We start from the raw sequence: 23,975 nt of genomic DNA on the forward strand, positions 1-23,975 counted from the left end.
TGAGGTCACCGCGGAGCAATATTCCATTGTGGTGAAGCTTCGTGGTGTCATTGGGAGCCTCCAATTAAGTTGTGGAGATTACCCCAACCTTGTTTGTAAAGGTTCGGTCACCGCCTCCAAGGGCATCAATAGTGGAATCACGGCATCTCGCATTGTGTGAGGGCGTGAGGAGAATACGGTGGCCCTAGTGGCTTCTTGGGGAGCATTGTGCCTCCACACCGCTCCAACGGAGACGTACTTCCTCTCCAAGGGAAGGAACTTCGGTAACACATCCTCGTCTCCACCGGCTCCACTCTTGGTATCTCTTACCTTTACTTGTGCAAGCTTATTGTGTTGTATCCCTTGCTTGCTTGTGTGCTTGTTGTTGTTGCATCATATAGGTTGCTCAACTAGTTGCATATCTAGACAACCTATTTTGATGCTAAGTTTAATTTGGTAAAGAAAAGCTAAAAATTGTTAGTTGCCTATTCACCCCCCCCCCTTCTAATCAACCATATCGATCCTTTCACTTGTGAAGTCCAAGCTGTTGGAGCGGCTTCGATCTGGTGTTGCGTCTAGGTGTGGTGGCGGAGATGGGCTGCTCTTGGAGTGCGATGGTGATAAATGTTGCGGAGTTGCGAAAGACGGTGGAGGATCCGATGGAATGTTGAAGGGCGGGTTGGAGTTGGGCCCGGATACGGCATTGAAGAGACTTGGAGGGTTCCTCCAGTCGATGTTCCTTATGGGGCTATATCCAGCCTTCCGGGGCTGGTGACTATTATGGCTCGCCTCCTGGCTAGGGGGTTTCTTCAGCAACAAGATGTGGACCAGCTTCTGGTACTCTCCTTCGACGACTGTGAAGGTTTTCGGTACTTGGTAGTTATGGTGAAGGCGGTATACAGCAGTACAACCGCTTGTATCCTCCTTGTTTCCTATTGCTTGTATGTGTATCATCTTTCTATCGTTATTATTACTCCAACCGACTGATTTCTAGCAGTCGTAAACCACGTTGTGAGGCATCTGATCGAGCTCGATCGTGCAGTGCTTGTCTCTCGCGCGCAAACTCGCGTCAGCTGGCTAAAAGCACGTCATGTTCCCATGGGCCCCACCAACCACCAAACCTTGTCTCCTTATCTTTCGCGAGCGTGAGCCACCCATTTCTCCTCTCATTTCTAATCTGTTGTTCTCTCCACCGTGAGCTTTCCTGCCCAAGCTACTCCAATAAATGATGCAAAGCCGGCGCAACATCGACGTAGTGATGGAACACGCGACACTCCAGAGATGCATGCGGCACCCCTTGATGGCTGCCGGTGTTGCAATGCAGCGTTCGAGGTGCTGCGGCATTGTGACGCGGCAGTCATCATCGATTGCCAGTGCTGCAACGCAACCCTTGCCACGCTTGTATGCAGCACTCGTGACGTTGCGCTGCTACGCGGCCCGTCGATGGTTGCCTGTGCTATGATGCAGCGTTCGACGGTGATGCCTATGATGTGACGCGACAGGTGGCGATGGCTGCATGTGTTGCAACATAGCCCTCGCCACCGCTACTATGTAGCACTTGTGACATTGTCGACGGCCCAGCGGCTCCATCGCAGCAGCGACGACCCCCAGCGATGTTCCATTGCAGCTCCACGGCACCAAGCTGCCAAGCCATGCTCCATCACAACATCGATGACCACCAGCGATGTTCCATTGCAGCTCCACCACAGCACCGGGCGGCCAAACCATGCTCCATCACAGCATCGATGACCACCGGCGGTGTTCCATATTGTGCTGCAAGCGGCCGCTGCTCGCCCAATCTGTGGTGCCGTCTACTGTGAAGCGATGTGTCTCTGTTGCAAAAGATGCTGCGAGGCAGCTGGTGTGCGGGTACGAACTGATGATGGTCTTGATTAAGCGCATCGAACGGCAGCTGGTGTGGGGGTACGAACTGATGATGGTCTTGATTAAGCACATCGAACGGTGCGGTAGATAAGGCAGCTGATAACCGCACGTAATGCATGTGTATGGGCGTACATCTTCAGAAAAAGTGTAATGTCAAGAAACAGCGACAGATTGATCAATTGCTACATCACCTTCTGAGTAATAGGTTTCTTTCCCCAAAACAAACCATAATCGTGAGAATCACATATCAACGACACAACTAATGTCAAGATTGGAAGAGAGAAATGTTATTTCTACTCAGAAAAGGGTGCAAGTTGAACATGAGAACTTCAATAAGTTACAAAGCACTGCTAACATTCTGCTGGAAAGTTTGGTTGCTGTAGTACATTTTACAACGTATTAGGAGTCATGCGTGATCTGCCAGTTCTGTGATGTCATGTCCAGGATTTCTAATTGCACAAGTACCTTATGCAGTGTCATCCCAAGAAACAGGTTTCACTTTCAAATGTTACATAAATAGTAGCATAGTCAAAAGTGAAACGAACCCTAGCACTAACAAAGTCGAAGATAAGGATGTCGACTAGGGCCGAATTTCATTTGCATCACAACATTGAGGCCTCAGTTACCTCCACTTGTCTCTTAATTCCTTCTTCTCAGACCAAATCCAAGTAACGAAAAGAGCAGCAACCAACGCGACAATAGTAATTAGAAGAAGAGCATAACTGAATTCATCCGTGAGTGAATCATAGGTTCTTGATGGTGCAAGCCGAGTGTAGAAGAGATCCACACCATAAGTGAAAACAAGAGTAGTGGACTCCAACTTTGCCGGAATAGAAACAATTCCTCGCAGTGCTTCCACTTGAAGAGTGTGTGTCACATAGGACTGCAGGAAAAATCACATAAGCAGGATGTATAATGACCAAATAGCTCAATATACAGCATCATATTAATCATAAATATATAAGAATGGATAATGACCAATTAGCCCAACATAGAACATCAAATTAAGCACAAGGTATTGAAAATAGTGGACCTTTGACAAAACAAGCATGCCAACATGTGACCAAAATATTATGACATACAACACTATATCAAGCACAAGACATGAGGCAATGAAGTGTGTGCAAGAGATTGGTAGTTAAATGAAGCTGGAAGAGATATTCAAAGGACCCCTTTACACACTTCAAGCAAGTTGTCCAAGTAATTTTTAAGCAATGTTAGTAATAACCAAAAGTTAATGAGAAAACTACGTTCATAGACTTTATAAACTAGCTTTGTTCTGCACAAGTTAGTAATAAACGAACTGGGTTCTGAAATCATCAATGTCTTCTTTAATTGGAAGGAAGAATCATATTTTAACCATGCAACCAAAGTTATCTATGTCCCAATTCCACTTCCCAGTGTGCTAAAAGAAGCCATGTTAGTTTTATCATACACAATAATGATTAACTGATTCAGCAGCAGAGGATACACATTTTATTGAAGTTTCTGAAACTTAAACTGAAGATTGGAACTTCAGTAGACACTCGTTATAGTAAATAGATGGGAGACCGGCCCATCATAGCTCATGAAAAAAGAGTATAATCTTGTATCTTGACATTTCTTGAACCATTATTTGGAGTTTAACAGTTCTACACAAATAAAAAGATATGAATGCCCCTTTTTAACAGAAGGAGAAGATTACATCTTAGCAACAGTGGATCAAACCAACTACTTAACCGAATCCAAATAGAAACAAGCCAATGTCCTAAACCTGTAACCGAAGCATAATATATGCAACCACGCTAAGAGAAAATTATAATCTATAAAGCAATACCATTGCGCAACTTCATCTTGACAAGATGGTAACACCAATTAGTGCTTTTATATTGTAACAGTGATACAACTATAAGAACACAGATGCAGTGCATTGATATAACTCTTAAAAGAATATATGTGAAGGTAAAGCATCATGACAATAGAAATACCTGTGGAATAATAGGCAAAGAATCTGTTAACGGTATAATACCCTCTTCTTTCTCTTGTTGTGTAGGATTCAATGAACGGCGTGGGTCAAGAAAGCGCTTGTCAAGTGCCAAAACCTGCAATATGTAATATGTTTCATAAGAATCTAATTCAAGCATCTACGACTGACTTCATATTAAATAGCCAAATATCTTGTTTAAAAAGACGAAATGTGTTCATTTCAAACATATATTGTATAAGCAGATGCTATCAAACTTGACAGGCTTGAGTTAAGGTGCATATGTTTCCTGGGGCTATGTTGGTACAAAATCTTATTAGTGCAGTCACGTGGTGTTGTTAATCTATTTCACAATGAAGATAAACATGTGCGAGAAAGGCAACTGGTCACAGAAGATAAGTATGGTAGCTTTGCTCAATCCGTCTTTCATTGATTAAAAATGATGTGATACAGCTTCCTAGGGATGACTTGACCACAAAGAAACAATCTCTCCAACCCATGTAAACAAACTAATAATAGTCTAATACTCCCTCCGTCCCGAATTACTTGTCTTGATCTAGATACGGATGTATCTAGACACGTTTTAGTGTTGAAGACATCCGTATCTACACAAATCTAAGACAAGTCATTTGGGACAGAGGTAATAGAAGCTAAGTTTCCATGCTTTTCAAGCTAATCAACGGTCGTGCACGCGTAAAATACACATGAACGGTACCGAAGGTGAACGTGCAAACAGCACCCAGGGTGAACCATCATCATGCATAACACATCATTCTGACAGCACTGCCGATGGATTAATGTGGACATGGGATTTCAACAGAAAACAGAAAGGTGACACAACATGTAAAATCATACTCCCTCCGTTCCTAAATATTTGTCTTTCTAGTCATTTCAAATGGACTACCACATACGGATGTATGTAGACATATTTTAGAGTGTAGATTCACTCATTTTGCTTCGTATGTGGTCACTTGTTCAAATATCTAGAAAGACAAATATTTAGGAACGGAGGGAGTATATCTGAGGTTCCAAAAAAAAAAGAGTAAACAATTTTTTTGCAACTATCCAAAAGTAAAAATTGATCAACTGAGCACTGCATGTCTTTTAGGGACAAAGCACTGCATGTTTTTGTTTGTATTGGATAAGAGATCAAATTAGAAACACCACTCGCACCAACTATCCATAATGGAAACATTTAGATTCTACATGATGGTAAGAAGACCAGCTGATAGGAGGTCCCTCAATTTCCCATAAGGTAAGAAGGATATATATGAGGTGCCATACAAACCATGTCCGCATCCAACAAGGGCAAAAAATGTGCAATGGGTTGTCCAGGTAAATAGCAATGAAAATGAAAATCAAGACAACAGACCTGGTCACCAATCGTGCCAATGAGAAGCTGCTTGGAAGTGATACCCTTGGCTGTTTGTGTAACTGCCATTGCCTTCACCGAATGAGTAAAAAAGTATGACTGGGATTTCACCATAACCTCTGGTCGGGAATAAGAAGTCATGGGTGCAGACAAATTGTGCTTCCCAAGTATGAGCTTCAATACATCTTTATTGTCCTGTGTGAACACTTAGTGAAGTTAAGACACCAAAAAATATGCTAAATGAGCTTATATCATAACAATGTGCACAAGCCATACCGCCCTAGATTGGTCATATATCTCAATCACTGCAATTTCAAATCTGTGAGCTCGGAGGTTGAAATAATGATAGACAACCCAGTTCTCGCTGACAACCTTGATAACGCAAAAAGAAATAAGCATGTTAACAAATAGTAAAGAAGAGTGGTTTAAAATAACATATATAGACACGCGCAAGATACTCCAGATAGCATATCTTCGTGCCTTAAGATATAAATGTCGTGTGTAATTGAGATGTGTAGCAATTCAAGCATGTCGAATATGTTGTGAAAAGATGGAAATAGTGTATAACAGTCTCATACACAAATTCTGACTGACGAGATTAGGGCTAACGAATAAAAAGCCAAGTTATACTCACGGCATGTACAGGGCCTTGTGCACCATGATGGGTCACACGGTGTAGTATGCGTCCGCTGACAGCATCAATGAGATATGCCACGAGTGAAGCTTCTTCAGGTGCCGCGGATCCAATTTCACCAGCAGCATTAGGAGACACCGTAGCAACAAAAATTAAGTTCTTTGATAAATACTTGTACATCACATCTTGATCTGCTATGATCTTTGCTTGAGTGTGAACAACCTTTAGGACATAAGAAAGCAAAGACTATGTTATAACATGTTGTAATAAAAGATGTTGGGCCACCGAATATGAATTGAAGCAAGCAGAGGAAATAAATGGACCTCATTCATCTTTCGTGCTTCTGAGACAGAAATCCTTTCTGCGTCGGAAGGGAAAATGATAGACCATAACAACTTTGTGCTAAAGCAGTATGTGTCATCCGAATTGAAGTCACATGATTTCTGTAATGAATACCCTCTGATAGCATTTTTCTGAATATCTACAGAATAGAAATACTGATTTGACATTTCACTAATAAATGAATTAAGGGCATCCAGAGATCTTGGATATAGGTGAGCGTTGGAGTTGGAATCAACAATAAGATGAAGACGCTGTTCAGATGAATCCTTCAGTGTCAATGGGATAATTTGGGCAACAGAATGGTCAAAGCTCCGAGAGTTGAGTTCCTCTCCGGAATACGAATCAAGAACACAGAGGACACCAGGAGCAACAGAGCTGGCTCCAGATCTTCCCACAACAAGTATGGACGGGTTCTCACGCATAACACGGTGATGGGGTACCTGCCATTGGTATATCCTCAAGGCAGAAGGCATTTCGCCAGATTTAGAAGCACGAAGGGAAGGCAACAAATTTGACCAGATAATACGGCCATCTCCAGTATGCAGAGCTACCACTTTGCCAGCCTTGGTCAACACAATAAGAAGTTTGCGGAATCCATTATGGTCTCTGGTCATCTTATTTTTCTCAGAGCTTCTGACTCTCAATGCTTGGATTGCAGCAAGTTCATCAACACTAGCAAGCATTAGAGTTCCTTTGAGTTTCAGCACATGTCCCTATACAAGAATCAGGAGTCAAGTGCCATACATGAATTTTGAGAAGCACATGCAATAAAATGTCAAAACCTTCCTGCGGGTTGTAGTGTTGCCTAAGTCGTGTTAGCACACACACAATGAACAGAAAAAGAAATTGTGGATGAATACACACCATTACCTAACCGGTGCTACCATTAGCTAAGAAAGCTGTACAGCAAACATAAATGCATGTCAATAAATTCTACAGGATTGACAGAAGATCTACTAGTAAGTTTTAATAACAGACATTCTGGAATACTCCATCCAACCACTGTTAAATGGTGTTCTAACTTTTTGCTAAATCGGGTGTATGTAGACACATATTAGTGTATTTGTTCACTCATTTCAGTCTGTATGTAGTCCATATTGAAATATCCAAAACATGGAGATAAACATTAGTTAGTCATGATTACCTTAAGCCATTCAAAGAGATTGTGTTCCACATCCGCAACTGAGACACCATCCTTCTCAACAGGCAATTCAGAAGCCATTACATCAACAATTGAAGCAAGTCCATCCTCTCTGCTCCAGACAACCGCACCTTGTTGAATTAACAGGATGGAATGATCTTCCATTACAACCAGAGCCCGAAAACCATGAGATTTATCAGTGCGGACATAATTATTCAAGAAGACCTTGTGTACACTGCCTCTATGCTGATCTATATCAACTTTCTCCCTAATAATCTCATTGGTTAAATCACTTGTAACTTTGACAATAAATTCAATTTGAGAACCCACATGTTGCACAACAGCAAAGGCTTCATATTTTTCTGTTATTGTCAGAGCATCACTCACAGAGGCTGGTTGGTCAAAGCTATGGATTACTTCCAACCCATCCATACCTTTAAGCTTCAGGAGAGAAACAGTAGAAGATGATTGCAAAGCTATGATACCATTAGACATCAGTGGTAGAAGTTTGACCGTCCCAGAAAAGTCTTGAACAAACTCTGAAATCTGCACCTTGTTGTAGCTGATGCTCTCACCCTTGAACTCAACAATAAACAGAGCTGACCTGGTCTCATCCAGTGCTACCAACACATTACTGGAACCAAGTAATATTTCACCACATAATCCATCAGGCAATGACTCTTGGGCATCCTTTACTATCTCTCCAGTTTTAGCATTCAACTGATAAACAGCAAGCTTTGAGGAACCAGCAATCCCAACAACATAGACAATATCATTCTCAGGTGATTGAACGACCTGCTTGATTTCTAGGCTGCACAGACATTGAAGTGCAAGTTATTACTGTATTCCTGATGTTCTGAACAAGTAACAAAGGGGCATAGTTATGCGTACCCGTCAAGTGTGAACTCCTTTCCCCAAGAAATGACTCCATCAATGCTTGATACAGCATAAATCCATTGTCCAGCCAAAACTAAAACCAAATTATCCTTTACCACTTTACTGTTTGACTGCACATAAAAAAGGAGATTGGTTATTCTGAATAGGTGATACAAAGAAAAAGATGTCTTATTATCCACAAATTGCTAATACAAACCAAAACATGCAGCAACGACTTTGATGATGTGGAAGTTTGAATATTGGTTTCCCAGATCATTTGTCCATCAGGAAGATTCCATGCCCTCAATATACTACCTCCCGAAGAAAGAGTAACAACATCTGAATACATGTCAAAAAACAGATGGTTCAAAAAAGGTTCAAAAATCATATTGCAGCACATAAAAAATTTGGACAGTAATTGCTTTGATGACTGATAGTCAAGTGACAAAATCACAGGCAATCACACTTCATGACATAAGTATTCTTAATACCACCACTAAGGGAAAAGGCCAACACAATTTGGCCTTTCAAAAGAAAAAATACTAAGCTCCTCATGTTCACTGAAAGGCATCTCTTGCCTATTAGGTTGAGTACAACGACAACAACAACAAAGCCTTTCAGTCCCAAACAAATTGGGGTAGGCTAGAGTTGAAAGCCATAAGAGAACGAAACCAAGTCATGGTTATGGCATGTGGATAGCTAACTTCCACGCACCCCTGTCCATGGCTACATCTTTGGTGATATTCTAGTCCTTCGGATCTCTCTTTACGGATTCCTCCCATGACAAGTTTGGTCTACCCCAACCTCTCTTGACATTATCAGCACAACTTACCCGCCCACCATGCACTGACGCTTCTGGAGGCCTGCACTAAATATGCCCAAACCATCTCAGATAACGTTTGACAAGCTTCTCTTCAATCAGTGCCATCTACCACGTATATCATCATTCCAGACCCAATTCTTTCTTGTGTGGACATTAAACCAATTAAACGTCGCGTGAAGGGCGTCCAACCGGCTATGCCACATGGCGCAAGCTCGTTGGCCACGGTGAAAAAGCTTTTGGGATATTATTTTTAGATGGAGGTGAGGAATCTTTTTAAAAGTTTTTTCCTTTTTAGATGGAGGTGATGACCCCACACATTTTTTTAAATGGAAAGCTACGCAAAGTGGTGCTCACTCTTAGGCTGTGTTGGTGATTTTTTCTTTTTTTTTACTCCTTTTTTTAGATGGAGGTACGGATTTTTCTTAAAATGTTTTTCTAGATGGAGGCAAGGACTCCATGTTTTTTTAAATGAAAACGTGCGCACAACTTCCTCTCAAGCGGCGCCGCAGGGTGACGCCCCAACCACTAGTATCCATCTCAACATGCACATCTCTGCTAGACATAGTTGTTGGACATGTCGCCCTTTAGTTGGCCAACATTCAACGCTATACAACATCACAGGTCGAATTGCCGTCCTATAGAACCTGCCTTTTAGCTTTTGCGGCACTCTCTTATCCAGAGAACGCCAGAAGCTTGGTGCCACTTCATCCATCCAGCTTTGATTCGTGATTCACATCTGCATCGATATCACCACCCTTCTGCAGTATTGACCTCAAGTGTGGAAATGTGTCCTGAGGTACCACCTGCCCATCAAGGCTAACTATACCTCTTCCTCCTCCTCGTGCCTAGTAGTAGTAATAAAACCGCACCTCATGTACTCAGTTTTAGTTCTACTAAGCCTAAAACCTTTCAATTCTAAAGTCTGTCTCCAACTTTCTATAAACCCCTGTCCGACTATCGTCGACTAGTACCACATCATCCACCAGGGATATCTCCTTGTATATCCCTTGTGACCTCATCCATCACCAAAGCAAAAAAGATAAGGGCCCAAAGTTGACCCTTGGTGAAGTCCTTATTTTAAATGGAAAGTCATCAGTGTTGCCATTACTTCTAACACTTCTCAAAATATTTTGATGAGGGTAATGTACATTGTTGGGACTTTGTGTTTCTCCAAGGCCCACCACATGACATTCCGCGGTGAGTAACTATGACAAATTCCCGAGTAGCTCTGAGTGAACTTTTTAATCTGCATTGCTTGGGCTTAAACACTTCTGTGAATATTTTTATAACCAATAGATGTAAACATTCCACTGTTGTCTTCTCCACGCCAACAAAAAAATGTGTTGAACTAGAACCTCTGACATGCAGCAGCTATCATGCTGCTCACCTTTAGTTATTGTAGTATTAATAGTCAAGGATACCTGAGTGATATTCTGTATAGATCTACCTTCTTATTTGTAAGTGGACCTATATGCATCCCTATTGGCTAATTGGTACCTCGAGTATACTCATTGATTCATGTTCTCACTGGTATGTAAGTATATATTGCGGTTATGTGAATAACACAAGAGGATACTCCCTCCATTCCTATTTTGTTTGCGCATAACTTTTTCTCGTTTTTCCCTAAATAGTCTGCATGTTCCCTTTTTTATCCGCTGGTTTCCATGTGTGCCCCTGCCCCTCCGCTTCGGCCGTACTAATTTCCAGCCACACTAATTGCGCCAGAAGAGCAAAGGCTTGCATGCGTGCAGAGATTGGCCAATAGAGATCATGCATGCAGGGACGCGGGCGTCGAAATTGAATGCGGAGAGGGAAACGAGGAGAGGAGAGCCAATAAAAGGCTGCTGCTGTTATAACTGTGCAAGATTTCTACCATGCAGACCACGCTCGCTCCAGGGTAAAATTGTCCAGATTTTTTAGATCGTAGCTGTCCTTGGTATGCGGGATTGGAGTTATGCGCAGAGAAAAAAGGATCGAGGGGGTACCAAAGTCGAATAGGCATCAGAAACAGAGATGCTAAAGAAAGCTATTCTGCACATGCAAATAAAGGTTTGGAGTATAGATAAAAATAAACATACTTAGAAATACACATAACTTTTAGAGGAACAAAACTGGTCTCAAAGGATATGTTTCCTACCAACAAGGAATAGAAAAAGAATAAAATGCATGAAAATAGACAACATCAACAATGTTGTTCTTCTAAGAGAAGGTGTCCCAGATGAAGGCAAAAATGTAGACTCACATTTTCCCGCTGAAAGACTAAGCTGGTCGATGGGGTTGTTCTTCTCAATGACATGTCGCCAAACTGCATCAAATTCGACATATGTTAAAGACATATAATTGTAGCACATTAGTGGCAGGCCACCTTAAGAAACTAAGTGACAAGAAGAACTGACATATATCTCCTGAACGAAGATCAAGAGAGGCGATCACATTTTCCTCTGTCAAGACCACGACACGCCTCCTCCCACTCTTCTGAGTGTGGTAAACTGCCTGCTTAACTTTGCCTATGTACTTCTGATGCCTGCAAAGAACATCAGTTTTTCAAATGGTGAAATAGGGTTAGTCCCAGAGACTGCATGGTGCTAATTAGAAATAGAAGCGGCATTAAGAGGTCCAATGTCCAAGCAATGAATGATTGGATAGTGAAATCCACAGTGGTTTATTTGAAATAAAACCAACACAGTGATGGTCCATATATTGTTCTTAAAAGAAAGTCATCTACTGGATTAATACACTGCATGTCCATAAAAAGCCGTGCATCTACAATGAAATTTTAGGCTGAGGTCTGTCTGACACTTCTATTTGTCCGCAAAAGCAACGACAAAACCTCAAACCAATAAGTTCCAGAACGCAATCTGATCTGATCTGCAGGAAGCGCAGCCAACACCAGAGGCTGAAACAGCCGGCATGATCGTCACGCGCATAGTACTCAATTGGTAGCTAGAATAAGTAGCTCTAGATATAACAAAGAATAAATCACTCAAAAGGCCCAAAAGCCTCGAAAACCCTACATTGCCATGGCGTGTAACTCCTCCGTAACAGTGAAACAGCGATCTGAACTATAAAGTCGAAGGTCCGCTGCGTCGTGTTAGGCGAATCAGATCTAGGCGCGGGAGGAGCGGATCGGATCTATGCTACGGGAGGGGCGCGAGGCAAACGTACCAGTCAGCGAGGCCGACTTGGTCTTCGTAGACAGCGGCGGCGAGGGTAGCTAGAGAGGCAGCGGCAAGGAACCCGAGGAGGACGAGGAGGAGGCGGCGCGGCGGCGGCGCCATCGCCGACGGGGTTCGGATTCGACCTCCGATCTGAGGGGGCCGTCTGGGTGGTGTCGTTTACTGCTCGAGCTCAGGGATTGGAGCCATAGCGGAGTTGGGATGTAGTGGGGGCTAGGTACCAGCGGCCGGCTTGGCTCGTGTTTTTCTGAGAACTGCTTCCCCCCTTTCGGTTTTCTGAGAACTGCTTCCCCCCAAACGGGCCGGCCCGGCCCATTGTAATCGTGCCTGGCCCGGCACGGCCCGTGCCGTGCCGGCCCGCGTGCTGCGCCCCCAGGCCCAGGCGTGGCCCAGTTGGGCCGGCACGTTGGCCCGTTTAGCACGGTGGGCCGCATATTTTCAGCCTGTTATTTGACGCACTGAGTGTTTTTTTAACTTATTTTTACATATTGGGCCATATATAGATGTATAAAAAAATAAAAAAACGTAATCGGGCCATGCCGTGCCGGCCCGCGTGCCCAACCTCCAGGCCCAGGCACGGCCCAGGCGTGCCGCATGCCGGGCCCGGCCCGTTTAGCCCATGCCGTGCCTGGCTCAAGGCGGGCCGTGCCGGCGTGCTCACGGGCCGGCCCAAAAAAACGACCCATTTGACCAGCTATAGTTTGGTTTGCGACTAACAGTGCCCATGTGTGTGACGGGAAAAATAATTTTATATCCTTAGGGCAACTCCAACGCACGCCCGAATGGTCCGGCCACGTCTCTTTAGGGTAAATAGAAAGAAAACGCGGCCCAGTGTGGGGCGCAAACGGACTCATGCCCGTTTTGATGAGGACATGACTACCTTAGATACGACCAAAAATATTGCATACATGCATATTTGTGAGGTGATTTTTAATGCAAACTGTGCAATAATTTATTTATGTTATTCAGAACAAAAATACTTCATATACTTTTGTGACATGTGTAATTGCAGATGTATGGGACATTTGTACAATCCACATATCAAGATAAGGGAAAAAGATAAGTTTAGGTGTTGTTCAAAAAGACCTCTCACGTCATTTTTGGACCAAGAGATTATAGAGCTCAAGTATCTCACGTTCTGGACTCAGATTCGGACTGCACAGACATACCTGACTCAAAACACCAATATCTCTTTCATCCGGACTCCGAATTGGGTGATTCTTTTTTGTTGGAAAGTAGATTTCGTGCACTTTCCAACCCAATTGATTCACCTTCAAATTCATCTGGAGCGTTGAGATATTGACGAAATAACCTGACGATGCAGCAGAATCCGAGTCAAACTACAAGTCCAAAGGTGTTACATCACCTTCACCTGAGCCCATTGGCCTTGTACGACCTAGGGTTACTTTTAGGCTGCCTTGATACGTCCTCCCACCTCCTTGACCGCCATCCTTTGCTTCTATATAAGTAGATCAATCTAGTAGCTTTTTTCTTGGATTTGTTTAGTTAAAATTTAGCCATTGCAACTCCGTGTACTTTGTTTGTGTTCAACGACCAGACCAAGACCCCTTACGGATCCCCACCATTATCAATACTTCATACATATTCGCAATATTTAGATTGCTTTATCATATTCTTGCTCGTTGTTCGATTGCTTGCAGGAAAAGACCTTCGTGGTCAGGCTGATTGTGCTTCCGGCATGATCAGTAACCTCAGGAGATTGGTTTAGCGATTGCTAAGGCGCAGACATCGTGCATGTTTGTAGTCGAATCGTCAAAATCGGCTAGACCAAATCGATAGTTGTGATCTCATCGAAAGATCGGGACACCTTGCTTCTAACAAGTGGTATCAGTTTTCAGGTTGCTCGGTGAGAATTTTCAGTTATACCTAGATTAGTTTTATTTTCTTACCTACTATACCAGAGAAAGCCGTAAAAAGTTAGATATGTTCATCATTTGTCCAAGCTAGTCTGAGCCTTTACAATTTTCTTTTCATTGCTTGCATAATTGAATTTTCGGTTGCATCATCGTATCGAGTTATTGGTCTTAGTGTCTAGTTCGTTTAGAGTTTCGAGTTCTGTTCACATTAGTCACGTCGCCGCTGCTTCGTATCCTTTCCGCTGTCCACCACCCCACCCATCAATTTCCACCACGTGCTACCCATCGTTCATTGTCATAATCATGGTTGAGGTCTTTCACATCTTCGCTTGATCCAATCTGCATCTTATCTAGTTTGTCTTGGAAAGAGGAAGAGAGAAACAAAGACAGAGAAAAAAGTCAGAAAAAAATAAGGAAAAAGAAAAAAGTGTGAGAAAAAAAGAAAAAAAAGAAAATTCAGATATATCTAGACTCATTCTCATACATGAATTCGGATTCGAATCTGTTTTGCACACTGTTCAGTAAAACAGGTATATCTTCCTCGTATGAAATCCGTTTTGGCTCCGCGAGTACTAAACTAAAGCTAGCAACGAGCCGCATCTGATTAGCTGCAGAAGCTAGTTCAATATTTGGCACCTCAAAATCGGCTTCGAAATAGGTCTTTTTGCCCTCCGAAGTTCGTGAATACATCTTGTTCCAGTTTTTCAAGCCAGTTTTAGAATTTTTTTTTGACTCCTCATATCAACTCAGAATTGAGTGTTTTTTTTGTGTTCGAAAGCTTGAATCAGTATCAATCTGTAGAAAACTATCAGAAAATTGGCACAAACTTTTTCAGAGGAAAGTTGGAGAGGAAGTTGTTGGTATATCCTGCTTGGCAGTTGTTTCTCATCATTATCTTTACTGCTATTGTGATCTGTAATTATATCTTACTGTCCAGAGCTACTTCATATCCTTTATTGATTCTTGTTGTGCTACGCCGTGACATCATTAGTGTTCTAGGATCGCGTCTCTAGTCCGGTCTAGCCTAGGACCATCACAATACCATCGTTAAACGTTTATTCAACATTGCATCTCTTAATTGCTCATTGCTAATCGTTTGCTACCATATACTTAAGCCTTCCAAGCTCCACATATTTCTACACCGTGTATAGGTACATTCCCCTGGCAATCACTTTACTCAATCTTCGGAGTTATTTGACACCACTGATCGCCTGTCACCACCTGCTGCATGGTAAGAACTTGTAAGATATTGATTTTTGCTTTACTGTGATCGCTTTACCACCACATACTAGTAGTTCATAGGAACATTATTCTCCGATTTTGTTTCTTGTTTCTACTAATCATGACAGGTTCCGAAGATAGAAGTTCTTGGTTGAGGATACATCTTCACCATCACGAGAGATGGGACAACACACACAGGCACATGGTCAAGTTATCTCTTTACCGTCATTTGAGGGTAGATTTAATCCTGCTATTTATCTAGCTTGGGAGCTTGTAGTAGAACAAGTTTTTAGTCACCATGATTTTTCTGAACTTGAGAGTATGAGCTGCCACTGGATCATTTACTGGTTTATCTTCTATTTGGTGGAGTGTACATTGTAAGAAAAACATTGATAACCAACCCACAACTTGAAAAGATTTGAAAGATGTAATGAGATAAAAAAATCCTTCTTACTATCGTCGTGAATTGCTTCGCAAATTGGAACAATTAAAACAAGGTAGTAACACTATTCATGCTTACTACCAAGAGTTCAAATCTTATATGCATCATTGTGACATAGAAGAATCTGAGGATGATACAATGAATAGATTTTTTGGTGGTTTGAACCATGATATTTGCGCAAGATTTCAGTATATTGCTCGTTGCATTACTGGTATGTATGTTTGCGCGTGTACCTTTGAGACACAGATACAGGAGGATGCATTGGGTGACTACAACAAGTACTCTTTCAGTTCATGCTCAGCACCACCGGTTGGTTCCTCCACCATTGCACCTACTAGAGCAGCCACACCCCAGATTGTGAGCGTGACATCATCTCAAGTGTATGTGCATTGTCATCATTCATACCTACATCAGCTACGTCTTTGCGACAAGGTAATAGTAAAAGTATTGATGACATAACTTTACACGAGATTAACGAAACAATCTGATGCTGCAGCAGAATCCGAGTCAAACTACAAGTCCAAAGGTGTTGCATCACCTCCACTTAGGCCCATTGGCCTTGTACGACCTAGGGTTACTTTTAAGCTGCCTTGGGACGTCTTCCCACCTCCTTGGCCGCCACCCATTGCTCCTATATAAGTAGATCAATCTAGTAGCATTTTCCTTGGGATTTGTTTAGTTAAAAGTTAGTCATTGCAACTTCATGTACTTCATTTGTGTCCAATGACCAGACAAAAACTGCTTATGGATCCCCACCATTATCAATACTTCATACATATTCGCAATATTCAGATTGCTTTATCATATACTTGCTCGTTGTTCAATTGTTTGCACAAAAAGACATTCGGGGTCAGGCTGATTGTGCTTCCGGCATCGTGAGTAACCTCAGGAGATTGGTTTAGCGATTGCTAAGGCGCAACATCGTGCACATTTGTAGTCGGATCATCAAAGTCGGCTCTGACCAAATCGATAGTTATCATCTCATCGAAAGATCGGGACACCCTCGTTTCTATCACGTTTTCAGACCGCTTTCGACCCATTCCCGGCCTAACTTTTGACCGCGTTTGCGTCCAAATGGACACGCGCGGATGGGTGCAGCGCGTGCCCATGTCCTCCCCTGGCCCGTCCGTCAGGGACACAAGCGCTCCTTTTTCTATTCCCCTCCCCCACTTCAGCCGCACCCACGCCCTGATACGTCTCCAACGTATCTATAATTTATGAAGTATTCATGCCATGTGTACAATAGTTTTATATGATTTTGGTATGATTTGATTAGAACTAACCCGGACTGACGCTGTTTTCAGCAGAACTACCGTGGTGGTGTTTTTGTGCAGAAATAAAAGTTCTCGGAATGCGCTGAAAATCAACGGAGAATTTTTCTGGAAAATATGAAAAATACTGGAACAAAAATCTACCGGAGGGGAGTCCCATGGGCCCCACGAGGGTGGGGGCGCGCCCCTGTGCCTCGTGGACCACCCGTGGGTCCCCCTGACTTGTTCTCGACGCCAACCTCTCCTATAAATACCTAAACCTCCAGAAATTAACCTAGATCGGAAGTTCCGCCGCCGCAAGCCTCTGTAGCCACGAGAAATCAACCTAGGCCCTCTCTGGCACCCTGCCGGAGGGGGCCATCATCACCGGAGGCCATGGAGGAGGATCCCGGAGGGGCCATCATCGCCATGAAGGCCAAGGACCAGAGGAAGGACCTCTCCCAATCTAGGGGGGAGGCCATGGAGGAGGAAGCACAAGGGGGAGAACCTCTCCTCCTCTCTCTCGGTGGCGCCGGAGTGCCATCGAGAGGGGAATCATCGCCGCGGTGATCGTCTTCATCAACATCACCATCATCATCACCATCCTCATCTCTTTTACGCGGTCCACTCTCCCGCAACCCGCTGTAATCCCTACTTGAACATGGTGCTTTATGCCACATATTATGATCCAATGATGTGTTGCCATCCTATGATGTTTTGAGTAGATATCCTTTGTCTTTGGGTTGATTGATGATCTAGATTGGTATGAGTTGTATGTTTTATTTTGGTGCTGTCCTATTGTACCTCCGTGTCGCGCAAGCGTGAGGGATTCTCGCTGTAGGGTGTTGCAATATGTCCATGGTTTACTTATTGTCTGCGTTGCTTGAGTGACAAAAGCATAAACACGGATAAGTGGGTCACGACGTATGGGATAAAGGGGACTTGATACTTTAATGCTATAGTTGGGTTTTACCTTAATGATCTTTAGTAGTTGCGGATGCTTGCTAGAGTTCCAATCATAAGTGCATATGATCCAAGAAGGGAAAGTATGTTAGCTTATGCCTCTCCCTCATATGAACTTGCAATAGTGATTACGGGTCTTGTTAACAATTGCCTAGGACAATTCCGCACACCGATCCATCATCAGTCCACACTCGCTATTTATAATATTTAGTAATATATTCTAACTTTATGATAACAACACCTACTTTTATGTTTTAGCTCTCCGATATCATGCAAAGTTATCCTCTTCATACCCACAACGTAGTTTTATTTCTCGTTTCTAGTTGGAAGCAAACGTTCGGTGTACGTAGAGTCGTATCAGTGGCAGATAGGACTTGAGAGAATATTGATCTTACCTTTAGCTCCTTGCGGGTTCGACACTCCATACTTATCACTTCCACCATTGGGAATTGCTATGATGATTCCCTGCACTTGGGGATTATCACGCCCCACTCCTCTCCCGTCACTAGCCGCCACCGCCGCTATTTTTCTCGGTCGCGTCGCTGTCCGGCACGGCCGCGCCCCCGCCCCCTACCCTTGACGCAACCCCCGTTTTCTCGACACCACGAGCTGTCCAACCCCGGCCACTGGATTCGGAGCGGATTCGGCCGAATTTGAGTGCACCCGGCTACCGGAGGCCGCGCAGGGCCATGGACTGGCAGGCTACCGGACCGCACAGCCCCGGCAACGCCCCCAGGACACATGCAAGTATTGATTCCACCACCGACCGCTCAGATCTACCCGTCGCCGGTTTGCCGGCAAATACACCAATAGTCGTTGTCCGGGCTCGATGCTGGCCCAAAGGCTCGTCGATGCACCATTGCCACTCATAAAGTGCAACGAATGTCCACGGAAGGTCGTGCGCAACATGTTTACAACACCGAAACATCCCGGTGGGTGTTCGTCAAGTGCAAAAAGGATGTGGTATGTGCTAGTTTAGCTTCGATTGTGCTCCTGGATTCGACGCATTTTGGGTAGCTTTTTGCTTATACTCAATTTTTTTGTGTAGGATGGATGCAACGTTTGGTATTGGGAAGAATAATACATTGAACTATTGATAGAACGAAATTTGATAGATGTTCCTGCACTTGTTACTAGAATAGAGGCTAGAGATGAGACTAGATGTGAAGAAGCAACGTCTACTTCTTTAGAATCAAAGAAGAAAGAAGTATGTAAGATCGAGAATCCGCAGATCAACAATGAAGGCATCGAGAAGATACTAAATCCAACTTCTGGGAGGAGTTGCGAAAATTGGACATCTTTTAAAATGTCTACTGGTGGTTGTTGTTTTCTTTGGTCTTACTATTCTAGTCAAGATTTGGTGAATGTACTTCAATGTATCGAAAAATCGTTGATGAAGTAATATAAGAAATACGGCAAAAAAATGGATGTGGACGAGATGCGGCCCAGATGAGACCGCGCGTTGGGTGCACGACGGGCACATCGAGAAATCCGGGCGGACACCGCCCCATTGCCATCCCCAAACGGATGAAATTCAGACAAGACGAACATCCGTTTACGGGCGTGCCTTGGAGTTGCCCTTAGTGCATCTTCAATGCCGACTCTCAAACCGCCTGTATCCGTCCAGACGCAACTGTCCAGACTCCGGAAGCCATCCAACGCCAACCCCATCGGTTCGCGGAGTAGTCCGGACCACAATTTTCCCGCAAGGTAAAAAAACCGAGGGCTTTGCCTCAGTCCTCACACGAGCCCACATAAGACTCCGACACCCCCGCGGCCCACCAAAAATTGAGGCGAAGCCCGCAGTTTTGTAGCTGCCCATACTGTTTCTGCGATAAAATCCCCCACTTTCTTTTTTTCCGTCCCGCCGCTCTCCACTAAATTCCAGTCCTTTTCCCCACTCCCTTCTTCCCTCCCGCCGCCAACCCATGGACCCAGAGGAGACCTTGCTGGAGACGGAGGTGCTGGAGGATCTGAGTATCATGCTCGCCCAGTAGATCAACTTGACGACGCGGCAAAATCGCCACGTCAAACGAAGGCCGCAAAGGAGGAAAAACTCAAGAAGCAGAAGGCCGATGGAGGGCGTGTTGGTGACGGACGAGGCGTTGGGTGTGTTGGTCGCAGACATGGTGGAGATCGAGGCTCGGGCCGCGTGGCCTCGCCGATCGCGCAGACGCTGCCATGGCCATAGCATTAGAAGTCCCCGACATCCCCCGTTGTGTCATTCATCGTCAATGTCAACACGATGCCACTTCTTTTCTCCGAGTGTTCATTGCCGTTGCTTGTCCGTAAGTGGACGGCAGGCATGGAGTAGATGGGTGCTGATGAGGACATCAATACCATTGTTACACCCACAGCCCCTGCTACCATACATACTGGACCAATTACTAGAGCTCGCGCACGCCAATTAAATTACCAGGTACTTTCGTTTCTTAGTAATGATTCTAATGTTCATGAGAATATGATGCTGCCTAAATTGGATACATTTGTTTTGCTTACAAATGAAGGGCCTAGCTTGGAGAAGGATGAACATTGGAGCAAGAACAAGCATGGAGTTGATGGCATGCGCAAGGGAAACAAGAACGGAGTTTCCGGTGATGATTTCAGGACTTTGAAGCCACCATAATGAGTGCATGAAGCCTTGGACAAAATATACAAGATGCCACTTCATAAATTTCGTCCAGAGGCTATTCTAGGTGCTGCGTCACCTTATTATTGGGCCAGGCCCATGTAATTTTGAAATACTTGAATATAGGCTGTTTTTAGAGTCCGTATGTGTGGGGAAACAAGAGTTAGGGTTGGTTTCGGACCCCTCCTCCAAGGGCCATGAAATTCCCCCTCTTCCTCCATATATACAGCCCTTAGGGCATCGTTTAGACTTTGGGTTTGTTTAGATCAAAAGTTCGCCATAGCTGCAACTTCGCGTACTTCGTTTGTGTTCAACGACCAGACAAAGGCGTCAAAGAACCCCACCTTCATTAATAAAGCTTTCCTCTTATATTCGCAATATCCATATTGCAATCTCAGTTTCTTGCTTGTTCTTCGTTTGCACGCAGGAAACAGACCCTCGTGGTCAGGTTGATCGTGCTCCGGCGTGGTCAATAACCTCTCGGAGTTGGTTTAGCGATTGCTAAGGCGCGACGTCCTTGCACGTGCGTAGTCGGATCATGAAAGTCTACTCCTCCGAAACGATAATCGCCATCTCATCGAAAGACGGGACACCTTTGCCTCTATCAAGTGGTATCAGATTTCCAGGTTGCTCGGTGAAATTTTACAACTTTTCGTAGTTTAGATCGAGTCTGTTCTTCATACCTATAGTCCACAAAAAGCCAAAAAAAATTAGGGTTAGTTCATCCTATCCGAACCAATCTGAGCCTTTGCATAATCTTTTCTGTATTTGCTTTGTTGAATTTGCGGTTGCATCGTCGCGTCAAGTTGCTGGTCTTAGCGTCTAGTCCTTTAGAGTTTCGAGTTCTGTTCACAGGTTGTCACGTCGCCGCTGCCATATATCACCACCGCATCATCATCATCATCGCTGCTGCCACATACCACCACCGCACCAACTTCATCGCCGCTGCCATATACCACCACCACATATTCACCGCCAATCTGAGTCCATATACGCCACCAAATATCAGTCGCCATCATGCCAATCCGAGTCCACCTTCAACATATATCCGCCACCAGTCTGAGTTCCACCAGATTCATCTCCGCCACCAGTCCGAGATTCCACCAGATTCATCTCCGCCACCAGTCCGAGATTCCACCAGATTCATCTTCACCACCAGTCCTAGTCCGAGTCCAGTAATTGTTGCTTTGTTTTCGATTTCCAGATCACGCGATACTCCGAGTCGTGACAGCGTAGGACTCCCCAACTTCTGAGCCATCCGCAGAAGAGAAAAAAAAAGTGCAAAAAAGTGAAGAAAAAGAAAGAAAAATTCAGAGTGTGCTCCTCCCTTGTTTATGTGCAGCGCCGTGATTTTGTTAGTGTTCTAGGCTCGCGTCTCTAGTACGGTCTAGCCTAGGACCAGCACAGTACCGTCGTTGAGCATTTATTCAACTTTGCATATCTGAATTGATTATTGCTGACCCTTTTTGCTAGTATATTATAAGCCTTCCCAGCTCCACATACATCTACGTCATGCGTTTGACTCTCCATGGTAATCGCTCTATCCAAGCTTTGAGAGTTTTGACTACAACGGTTGCTGGTCACCACTTGCTGCTTGGTAAGAACTGGTAAGAATTTGAGATTCGCTTGACAGATTTGTGACTGTCCACCACACCATCCCCACTACTTCCTAGTAGTCTGTAGGATCATATCCTTGTGTGTTTCTATTGCTGCTAACCATGATAGGATCACAAGCCGACGAGACTGACTAGGAGAACATGACAAACAAAGAGTTACATGATAAGTTTCAGCAAATGATGAGTGGATAGGTGGAAGATGTGCTAAACAGATTTGAAGAGGCCATGAAGAAGATAGATGGCATTGAGAAGGCGTTCAAAACAAAGCTCGATAACAAGTTTAATGAATTGCTCGCGCATCTTCCACCACCACCACCGGATGCACCTAACGCACCTCTACAACAACAACAACAACAACGACGACTACCTCCACGTCGCGAAACAGCCCTCCGCCGAGCGAGCCGTGTCCCTCTTGCGCTTGGCCAAACTGTTGGTGCTGCTGTTGATACTTCTGTGGCTCCTGCTGCTGATGCGGACGAGGAGGATTATGCGGGAGATTACGAGGATGAGGTTGATCAAAACCAAAACTACGTGCAACCACCAGCACCACAACCACCAGGTCGTCCACATGCAAATAATGGCAATGGTAGGGCTCCCCCTTAGGTACGAGATCATGACCATCTCCCTAAACTGAAATTGAATATTCCACCATTTGAGGGTAGATATGTTCCTGATATATATCTTACTTGGGAGTTAGAAACTGAACAACGATTTACATGTTTACAATATCCTGAGGAGAGACGTGTTCCTGCTGCTGTTTGTGCTTTCACTAGCTTTGCATGTGTTTGGTGGTCTGAACATTGTAGATTATATCCTATTCCAGCTACTTGGGCTGCTTTGAAAACTGCTATGCGTACTCGTTGGGTTCCACCATATTATCAACGTGAATTAATTCAAAAATTGCAGCGTTTAAGACAAGGAAAACATTCTGTAGAAGAATATTATCAGGAATTACAAACTGGCATGATTAGATGTGGTATTGTTGAGGAGAATGAAGCTATGCTTGTACGTTTTATGGGTGGATTAAATAGAGAAATTCAGACCATTCTAGAGTATAAGGAGTATAATAATATCACTCGTTTATTCCATCTTGCTTGTAAACTGAACGTGAAGTGCAGGATCGACAGGCATTGGCGGGAACTAACTTTTCTGCAGCTCGATCTTCATCATGGACACCATGTGCATCCTCTACTTCCACTACACCAGCAGCTCATCAGGTGCCACCTCCAGCCGTGATACAAGAAAGCAGGCACAACCACCACTCTCTGCCAAGAGCACACCTGCCGGGCCTGCGCAGAGCTCTTCTTCTTCCATGGCATCAACAGGGCACACAAGTGATATTATTTGTCTTCGTTGTAAGGGAAGAGGACATTTTGCGAGAGAATGCAAATCTCAGCGTGTGATGATTGCTACAGAGGACGGTGGGTATGAGAACGCTAGTGACTATGATGAGGAGACTTTGGCTCTTATTACACATGAAGAACACAGTGGAGATGATTCTGATAATGAGACGCAGTACATGGCTGCTGAAGATGCTGACAGGTATGAATGTTTAGTTGCTCAACGTGTTTTGAGTGTGCAGGTTACACAAGCTGAGCAAAATCAGAGGCATAATTTGTTCCATACAAAGGGAGTTGTGAAGGAACGTTCTGTTCGCGTCATCATAGATGGAGGGAGCTGCAACAACTTGGCTAGCATGGAGATGGTGGAGAAGCTCTCTCTCACCACAAGACCGCATCCACATCCTTACTACATCCAATGGTTCAACAACAGCAACAAGGTTAAGG

At 44.1% G+C, this 23,975-nt stretch overlaps 1 protein-coding gene across 1 annotated transcript; it reads right to left on the reverse strand.

The window, feature by feature from the left end:
- Window positions 1-2,191: 2,191 nt before the first annotated feature.
- On the reverse strand, window positions 2,192-12,486 carry LOC109766504 (uncharacterized). Its single transcript, XM_020325276.4, has 12 exons — window positions 12,180-12,486; window positions 11,411-11,538; window positions 11,257-11,319; window positions 8,409-8,530; window positions 8,207-8,322; window positions 7,319-8,126; window positions 6,156-6,887; window positions 5,833-6,054; window positions 5,475-5,570; window positions 5,199-5,393; window positions 3,831-3,944; window positions 2,192-2,746 (listed from the first exon to the last, which is right to left on the reverse strand). Exons 1-12 carry the CDS (start codon window positions 12,290-12,292, stop codon window positions 2,486-2,488), a joined length of 2,970 nt encoding a protein of 989 aa, XP_020180865.1. The 5' UTR covers window positions 12,293-12,486; the 3' UTR covers window positions 2,192-2,485.
- Between the last annotated feature and the right edge of the window lie 11,489 nt (window positions 12,487-23,975).

The sequence above is a fragment of the Aegilops tauschii genome, chromosome 1 (genome assembly GCF_002575655.3).
Source record: "Aegilops tauschii subsp. strangulata cultivar AL8/78 chromosome 1, Aet v6.0, whole genome shotgun sequence".
In the NCBI taxonomy this organism is placed as follows: Eukaryota; Viridiplantae; Streptophyta; class Magnoliopsida; order Poales; family Poaceae; genus Aegilops; species Aegilops tauschii.